General features: G+C 40.4%; 1 protein-coding gene across 2 annotated transcripts; it reads right to left on the minus strand.

The window, feature by feature from the left end:
• Positions 1-275: 275 nt before the first annotated feature.
• On the minus strand, positions 276-6,397 carry LOC105889746 (cilia- and flagella-associated protein 100-like). Of its 2 annotated transcripts, XM_031565866.1 has the most exons (15): positions 6,140-6,397; positions 5,966-6,007; positions 5,342-5,442; positions 4,886-5,063; positions 4,272-4,333; positions 3,900-4,063; positions 3,641-3,721; positions 3,299-3,495; positions 3,009-3,090; positions 2,781-2,829; positions 2,250-2,401; positions 1,853-1,988; positions 1,119-1,321; positions 615-708; positions 276-529 (listed from the first exon to the last, which is right to left on the minus strand). In XM_031565866.1, the coding sequence occupies exons 1-15, from the start codon at positions 6,186-6,188 to the stop codon at positions 416-418; spliced, it is 1,704 nt and encodes a 567-aa protein (XP_031421726.1). In that variant the 5' UTR covers positions 6,189-6,397; the 3' UTR covers positions 276-415. The 2 variants fall into 2 exon arrangements, with proteins under 2 accessions (XP_031421726.1, XP_031421727.1); XM_031565867.1 differs by lacking the exon at positions 5,966-6,007.
• Between the last annotated feature and the right edge of the window lie 2,936 nt (positions 6,398-9,333).

The raw sequence follows: 9,333 nt of genomic DNA on the forward strand, positions 1-9,333 counted from the left end.
GCCCGATATGGTAACATCATAGTTGATGTGAGGAAGTAGCGTTAAAAAAATTGTACTTTAGTGACACCATGTGGTTGCTCCTGAGCAGGACACTTCTACCATTTAGGTGAGAGGTTCAAGTTCAAAGGTTCACAGACTCAATAACTCTGCTTCTGTATGGGCATATGATACATTTCTTAAATCCAGCAACAACAACACGCATTTTCAGATGTAATACTACACAAGATTCTTAAATGACCCTCATTCATGTTACAAAAGCAACTCCTGTTTATGTATCATTATCATTGTTATTATTTATTATCATTGGCTGATGATAGGAACAAAATATATTCACATTTATATTTTATTTATTTCCAATGATGTTTTATAGTTCAAAGCCAAAGGTGTGAAGCCAAATGATTTGTAGCTGGCAGCACTAGGTAAAGAAGTACTGGTGATTCTCTAGCTCCACATTCGTACCTTCGTCCACCACGGCGTCCAAGTCCGCCTGCATGGGTGGCTGTGAGCGTGGCACAAGCTTCCTGACCAGCTGAAAGCAGAGCGTCATTCACAGTCAGCGTAGCACTGGGCAGATAAGACTGGAGTGCAATCAAAGTGTGTGCCAGCTCACTCACAGGTCTCTTAATGTCAGTCTGGGCTCTCTCTAAAGCCTTGCGAAGACGCTCCTCCTGTTGTTTCTTCTGCAGAAAAACCTTCTCCTCTCGTTGCCTGTTACAACGTGGCAAACAGTTAGCTGTGCAAGGCAGTGCTGTAAGTAGACGTATAGTACAGTACACACTAAAGAACTACCAAACATATTTGAAGTAGTCCATCATGAAGATCTACAAGGAACATGAGTTCAATCCACCACATATGAAGGACAGACCCAGACTACACAAGGTCCCATACTACATGAAGACCCAGACTACATGAGGACCCAGACTACATGAGGTCCCAGACTACATGAAGACCCAGACTACATGAAGACCCAAACTACATGAGGTCCCAGACTACATGAAGACCCAGACTACATGAAGACCCAGACTACATGAGGTCCCAGACTACATGAGGTCCCAGACTACATGAGGTCCCAGACTACATGAATGCATCAGAGCTGATAACTGGAAGGTGAGTCTGACTTGATCCTGCGCTCCTTCTCCCGGACCCTATCCACCACGAGCAGGCGGTCCCGCGGCACCAGCTCCAGAGACTCTACCAGTTCCTCCATCCGGCCCTCGATTATGGTGAGCATCTGCAGCGTGGTGAGGTTGGCCTCTGTCTCCCCAACACTGAGCTGGTACACCTCTTTAACCTTCAAGCCCAGGCCCTCCAGCATCCGGTCCTGCAGAGAGAGGAAGCAGGTAGGAGTGGACACAGGAGGAGAAAGGGAGAAGGAGGAGTGGATGGATGGATGGATGGATGGATGGAATTGAGGGAAAGAGAAAACTTAGAAACCCTCAAGATGGATCACAAGCTATCCTATAATGATATGCAACAATGACGTGACTACACTTGTGTCTCCTGCCACTGTCCTCACAGGCTTACTGGCTTTTTCCCAAGTTGCCACTTTTACCAACACAACACAACTCGTTTAGCTGTGTAAACCCCTTCTCTTCAGTCAGCTATTCTATTCTAAGCTATTGTGAGATATCAGACTCTGACATTCCAGCAAATCTCAGTGTAATTATGAGTGTTCATGTTCTATGTATGTGCATACTGTGTGTGTGTGTGTGTGTGTACTTGGGGTATGTGTGTGTGTGTGTGTGTGTGTGTGTGTGTGTGTGTGTGTGTGTGTGTGTGTGTGTGTGTGTGTGTGTGTGTGTGTGTGTGTGTGTGTCCATGTATCTGAGAACTACAGCTCTTACACTCTTACCTGAGTATCTGCTTTGAACTCTCCGAAGGAGAACAGACGAGCCTTGAGCTCCAGCTCTGCTGCCCTCACTCGCTCTCTCTCAATGGCACAAGAGATTATGTCAACCTGCTGGGACAGCTGCTCTGTCTCCTGCTCCCTGGATGGATGGATGGATGGATGGATGGATGGACGGACGGACAGACACACACACACACACACACACACACACACACACACACACACACACACACACACACACACAATGTTTGGTAAACTCTTTATGCTATATTGTTTCCAAATCAATTTTTATGATCCAAGCAATCACAGCAGAAGTTTTATAATTATATATATTATATAATGTTAAGGTTATATTATTTTATATTATACATATAATTATAATTATTATAATTTGACTGACATCTTTTTGCGGGTGTTGCACATGGTTATGCGAAACTCCTCCAGAGACTCCTCAGTGTCCTGGGAGTTCTGGATCAGGTTTAGGTTCTGCTTCTCCAGCTCAGTGAGCAGGTCCAGCAGCTGCTGGGGGTCCGTGAAGAAAATCTGAGGATCCTGTGCATACACACACACACACACACACACAGAGACACACAGACACACACAGACACACACACATACACACATACACACAAATGAATATATCATAACCGAGGGCACACATGCACCTACAAATGCTCAAGGTATACCCATACATGCCACAAACAACAAAACACAGAATCACACTAAGTCACACTTCAGTTCATTCTGGCACACCGGCGTACCGTAAGAACACACATATAATCACAGTATTTTTTTAAACTGAGCTTTTGTCAGTGCTTTGCCTATCAAAAATATGACAATGTGTAATCTGTGCTGTATGCTGTATAACAACAGAAATATTGGACTAACAAACTAAGTCTTGCGTGAAACTAGAGAAGAATGTTTGTCTTGCCTCATACTCAGAAAGATTGCCCTCAATTTCGGGAACTGGTGGTTCTTTCCTTAAGACAAAAAAAAAAGAAAAAAGTTTACAACTCTAAGAAGACACAAAGCAAGGGGACGCTCCTTCACAATTACAGTGAGCAAGAAACGATAAACATGTGGGCCACCTCTTGATGCTATTAACTTTTAACGTTTACTACACATCAAACATTTTCCATAGGGTCTAATCTACACTCACATCTTGTTCTCCTTGGTAGAGACCTTGCGAAGGCTCCTGGGGTCAGTCACAGGGGGCAGTTCTTTTTGAGAGCTTTCTCTTCCTGTGGAGTCAATATTTTAATACTTTCATTAATCCGTAAGGATTTTCACTGATGCTCAAACTATGTATCTATTCTAAAAGCTGCATGTCTATAATGTCCATTAAAGGGCCTACGTAGACATTTTTGGTTTTTACAAAATACATTAAAAATATCCTTTTGATTTTTTTGGATGAAAGCATTTCATGATATTGATGGAGAGTGTACGTACGTCTGCTTTGTGTCGTGGGAGCTGTCCCCTGCACTGCCTTGGCTGCTGTTTGCTGCTGCTTCTCTCTGGCCCGGATCTTCTGAGCCATCTCCCTCCGCCACTGTTGCTTCTCCTGCCACTCAGGTGGGGAGAGTTTCAGCAGGAACTCATTGAAGTTGGTGTAATCCTTCAAAATGTCCTCAAACTTGGAGATATCACTGTGCATTTGAACACCCAGAAAAAACAGCACATGTAGACACACTCATAATAATAACTACAAGATCATAAGCACACTGCACAAATGCAGGCGCCATTTGCAATGTTTTTGATTGCTTAAGTAATATTCTTTCTCTGCGTATCTACCTTTTCACAGTCACAATTGTTCCTGTAATCCTTTTGATGTCTGCAATTTTCTCTAGCTTGGCTTTAGTCTCTTTTTCAGCACTGTGGTAGAAGTATAAGAAAATGTATATGTGTTTATTTAATCACAGACAAAAACAATGGTTCATATTTCGTTTGGAGACCAGTAGGCCTATACCTATACCTAAACTACACAGTATAAATGTTTTTTTCAGGGTCCACACATCCATGAGAAGTTGTTATCTAATAGAAGGCAAAATACATTTTTATGGCCTGCACAGAGCTCTTGTCATTCTCCTTGAGGAACTCATCAAACATGGCTGCATCTTCCTCCAAGAACTGAGCGGCTCGCTGTAGCCTGTTCTCTTCCACTTTGGCCACCTCTGCAAGATTGGTCATCAACTCTTGCTTCACTGCCAATGAGTACTACAGGAGAATGAGGGATTTGAGGAAACAAAGGGAAACAATGAGGGGTAGGAGTTGAGCTTTGTTTCTGCCAGACATCTCAAAACCATAGCTGCACTATTCGGATTTTCATTTACATGATGTGTTTTTTACGCTGTGCAGTGAAGACTTTTTTTTGCACTGAAATGAAAAGAGTGAGGAGTGTGGGTTCACTGATAATTTTCTTCACCTCAAGCATAAACATCTCCTTCTTTTTGGTGATATACGCAACCATTGATTCATCATTTCGGTCTGAAATGAGATGGATATAATTACTGATATGGTTTATAGCTCTTTAATTTGTCAGTATCACATTGAGTAATATCAGTCTAACAACATTAAACAAACACTATAAGACACCATTTGCTTTTGGGATTGGACTTCTGTCAAGTGGAGCGTGAAAGGCATACAAATCAACTGAAGTGTTCTGTGATGTACACAGAAAATGTTATACATTGAACATGCTCCTCATGAAAGACAGAGAGGGCACAAATCATTGCTAATTGGAAACTAGACATGTAGCTGTGTCTACATTTCCTATCAACATAACACCAATGTCAACCAGATACTGGTGGCCGGATTTTCACACAGATTAGACCGAAACTGCTTAGTCTGGATGCTGCTCTACTGTTACTGACCATCACGATTCCACTGATTGGAGTTAAACTGTCTGCCTATGAAAAGGCAACAGTGTGCCCTGATACTCCTAATTTAACCAAAATGTACTCACGGGTAAAAGACCTTTAGCTAACTAGGATTCATGAGTTATCCCAAGGCATATTGGTTTGTCTTATGCTCTACCACCTCGGACAGCAGCTTTCTTCCAGGAAGGGTTATTTCTGAGTGAGGTATTGGCTGTCTTGGTGTCAGCTTCCTTCTCCCACTTCTCTAGTTCCTGGCGAAATTCTGCTCGCGTTTCCTGGATTTTCCCCAAATATGTGCACTTCTGGTGAACCTTAAGGCCCTTCTGGTGCTCTCGCTCCTTTGGGAACACAGAGAACAATGTATGAACTAGAGATGCATTTTTTAGCAAGAACATGCAAACTGATAAATATTCCTGCTCAGGACAGGATAGGAAAGGACAAATTGAGTTGTATACAGGCTACAAAGTCATATCAGAGGTGCTCATTTATTTAGGTGTTACATTTCAAATTAAGCTGAGATTAAAACTGTAACTGGGTATTTCGAAAAAAAAAACTAAATAGCATAGCCTACTGGTCCTCTACTAGCAAGAGATTCCATAGCTGACTGGACACTTACCTGCCTCTTTTTCTTATGCTGTTGGTTCCTAAGAAGAAAGATGTCCTCCTTAGGGAGTTTGAAGGGGTTTCTCAGCGAAATGTAAGTATTTCCAGCGCCACCTGCATGAGTGATTACAGAAAATGCATAAATCATTTTCCGTAATTATAATATATGTTGGGGGGACGCATTCTCCCCTAATGTTCAAATATGCTCAAAATGACCTGACATAAACCAAGGGTGTCAATTTTTTGTAAAAGTGGCAAGCCGTTTACATTTGCTAGCTTGCTGGTTGCAACTTAATTGTAACTTAATTGTAATGCGTGTTACAATTGGTCCCAGCCAAACACACATTACCCCTCATCCCATAGGGGGTGTTAGCGGACATCGCACACACGCGATCTCCGCTACATCCGGCCAGCTACAAAACCAAACAGGCATATTATCAGTGGTCTAGAATCAAGCATTGGCGAACTACTTGAGTACTATTGGCACCTTGGCAGAGGATCTATGTAGTGGTGTGAGGATTTAAGTGTGCCCGTGGAAAACACACACACACACACACACACACAAAACATAATATTAAGATTAATTCCCTTAAGTGTGCATTGTTACAGTAAATGTGAAATTGTTTCAGCTTGTCACCTGATTTCGGAGGCTTGGCTTTGATTGATCTAATGCTTGTTCCTTTGAAGCACACGAGAAAGACAATTAATGCTAACTATTAAACTTTCAAGGTAATAGTCTTCATACATACATCGTAGGCCTACTTATTATATCCCGAAATAAACAACATCTAATCACATGGCCGTCACTTACTTTCTTGTTCCTTATCCGCATTGTCAGATGGATTTGCCACTGCTTGCATTTTACAAATCCAGTCACAGGAATGAAAGGGGTCTTTGCTTTAACACTAATAAGACACAGTGACAGACATTGCCTGTAAATTGAACGTGTATAAGTTTGGAGTTATTTTCTTTATAAAAAAAACACGAACACCAGGTTTAGTCTATAAACCAATACAGGTCCTTTCAAACGAGCAAGCAAACGCACCCTAATATAAATGCGACTGAAATAATCCCAGAGATCATCCAAGGAATTTTACGTAAATGTTGCTTGATTACCCCTTGTTTGTCCAATACTGCGTCATAGACGTGTAGTGAATGGATGTATGGCGGGAGCGTCATAGATGAATTCAGTACTCACATAGCCGATAGATGGCGGCGAAGATTCTATTTTCCCACACAGAGAGAAGTGTCACTGTGTGAAAACAAGAATTTAGAATTTTCAAAACTAAACCTTTCCATGGCATTGCGTCTTTGATGAAGCAATGGCGAATTATAACTAACCAACCTACTGCTTTAGACTTCAGTCCCTTCCATTATGAAGTAACTCCATATTGACACAATCAATTCTGTGCCTTAACTGATTCTGCTTAAGGTTATTATGAAAAACGTTCTTCATTTTCTGTCTGCATATTGATTTAAAAAGCAAAACAGGACACTGTTTATTATTATTATTATTATCATTATTATTATTATTATTATTGTAATTTGTTTTGTATTTTTTTTCCTCATTTGTTCTCATATTTTCACATAACACATTTTCATGTAGACGTTGATTAATATAATTGCTTGACACTATCCACTGAGTTAGTAGGCCTACTGGACCTCTGACGTCCATTCAATATCTTCAGTGTCAAAATGGAACAAACATAATCCAAGTGACCTGTTTTGTTTTTTACCATGGCCAAAACAAGAAGACAGATTTGTTGGTAAAAGATGCCTTTTAGCTTTGAGTCTTTGCTACAGTGCAATATTAAATATGCTTGTGGATAATACAATGTAATAATACACTCCGTTGCTTAAGAGAGGTGGCCATTTAACTGTATGATCATCTTAGAGGATGTCGTTTGTGGTGCTGTTAAACTGTATTGAATTAAACACAAATGTGTTTCTGTTATTTAGCCCAGCCCCACTGATTGGCATGGGGTGGTCAATACAATTCAACAGCACTACAAACTGCAGCCTCTATAATGAACTTAAATCAACAGCTCTCTAAATTTGTTTAAAATATGAATATTATAACCTTCATAAAGCAAAGATGTATTGCAGGACTGGTGATGGAACGGAATATTGCTATTCTACTGTTGTAACAGAAATGAACTAAGTGTCACATTATTTTGTATCATCTGATTCTGTAACCCATTATAGCATGAGCATTCATTCTTTCTTGCAGATTGTGAATACACGCATTGCTGTGATTGCTACAGATCACAGACAGTGTTCCACCCTAAGTAGTTTGTATTTCAACTCTCTGTTCTGGCAACCTACCAGTATCTGTTATTGTTTTGTAAAGTTCACAGTTGATTTTTTTCTTTACAGAACAATGCAGCGTTTCAAGCCCTCCCCACAGACGCATACACGTTGTGGTGTCATCACTGGAAAGCACATAGTTGTATTAGCAACAGGGTCTTAAACTATGTTAATGGAATAAATTCAAATTTTTGATTCACTAGGAATCTACAGTGAAATATCCAGACAAGACAGAGTCATCTTGGCCAACGCCTTTGGGACTTGTGTTTCCATCACAGTGGCAACAGACAGACACCAATAACTGTGGTGTTTTTGTCTGCACAGCAGCAGAGGCCATGGTCAGGGATATTATCATGGGCTCAGCTACTGTGCTATATTAAACTTGCTTGTCATAACTGTGGCATTGTGGCTCTCTCCATTTTCACCTTTAAAAGCAAGTAACACCTGTAAATCAATGTAAAAATGTATTTATTGATAGCTTTACTGATGGCTGTAATGTGTAAGTTCTTAGCTGTCAGAACTGAACAGACTGAACAGTTCTATGCAAGGACGCAATGCACACGTCATCCAGCTGTATGACAGGATAGAGGGCTTTCTGAAGAAAACCAGAAGATGTAGGGATCGAGTCAGAGAGGGCACTGTTTCCATGTGTCCATCTGTGGAAGAGTTAAGTGAATCTGCAGTGCTGTCTCCTCACCTAACACACACAATTGTTGCACACGTGGAGGCACTTAATGATGAGTTTGGGGAAATAAACTTGTCAAAAAAAGTTTGGAAATTTGTGTTTGCTCGATTATTTCTCTGTTGTTACAATGCTAATTGGCATTGTCTTTTATATCGTTGGAAAGCCTGTTTATTTACCTTTACAATGATGTCCAACTTGCATTTGTGGGATGAGCAGCACAGCTGAATATGTGGGTAGCGCCCAAGTAAAACCCATTGAGCTAATGAAGTGGTTATATTCTACTGCATTATATAAAATGAAATAATCCAAAGTATTGTACAAATGTTTCTTTCACCTAAATGTTTTCCTAGATGTGTTAAAATTGAGCAAGGTTTAATTTTTTATTCCAATTTTTTGTGCTGAGGTCATACTACAGGGAAAAGGCAACAACCCAGTGGCCCAGCAAAAAGACATCTTACATGTTTTCGAAACATTAAGCCTGCCATATTCATGATTTGCTTTCTATTACTTATTATAGTAATTGTTTAAGTGTTAGAGATTTTACTTTCTTCCTAATTCACTCTATACCATGAAAAAGGTAAAACGAAGTAGGCTGTTCTCCTGAGGATATAACTTAAACTGTCCATAGGTAATAGCCAATGTTTTTAATGGGTTGGTCAATATAGCCTAAATAGTAAAGATATTAATCTCTCCGGGCTGTGGCTCAGTTGAGATTTTGAGCAGTATTACAAATGTTTACTCATATTAGATTGGAGAAACACCAACGCAATATGTCTTAGACAAAGAATTAAGTAAGACGTTCCTAGACTGATGTAATTTCATCGGTTTACAAGAGATTTAAAGACAGTAGGAAGTGACGTAGTGGTGTCGTCACCTGTGTGTTGATGTTTTGTGGAAACTGGGAAGCTTGGAGGACGGGAGGAGGGAGACGGTTTGTTTTTGTTCTCCGAGCACCAGCCCAGAACTCAATTTAGTAAACATATAAGACGTTTTTGCCCTAAATCTTTATGTAA

Source organism: Clupea harengus, chromosome 4 (genome assembly GCF_900700415.2).
Source record: "Clupea harengus chromosome 4, Ch_v2.0.2, whole genome shotgun sequence".
Lineage (NCBI taxonomy): Eukaryota > Metazoa > Chordata > Actinopteri > Clupeiformes > Clupeidae > Clupea > Clupea harengus.

Bases quoted from the DNA above. Each gene is read 5' to 3' on its own strand.
- LOC105889746 (XM_031565866.1), bottom strand. From the start codon at position 6,188: ATGCAAGCAGTGGCAAATCCATCTGACAATGCGGATAAGGAACAAGAA. The intron at 5,443-5,965 runs GTGACAAGCTGA...TCACTCATGCAG, and splicing joins AGCCAAGCCTCCGAAATCAG to GTGGCGCTGGAAATACTTAC. The intron at 5,064-5,341 runs GTAAGTGTCCAG...GTGTTCCCAAAG, and splicing joins AGCATAAGAAAAAGAGGCAG to GAGCGAGAGCACCAGAAGGG.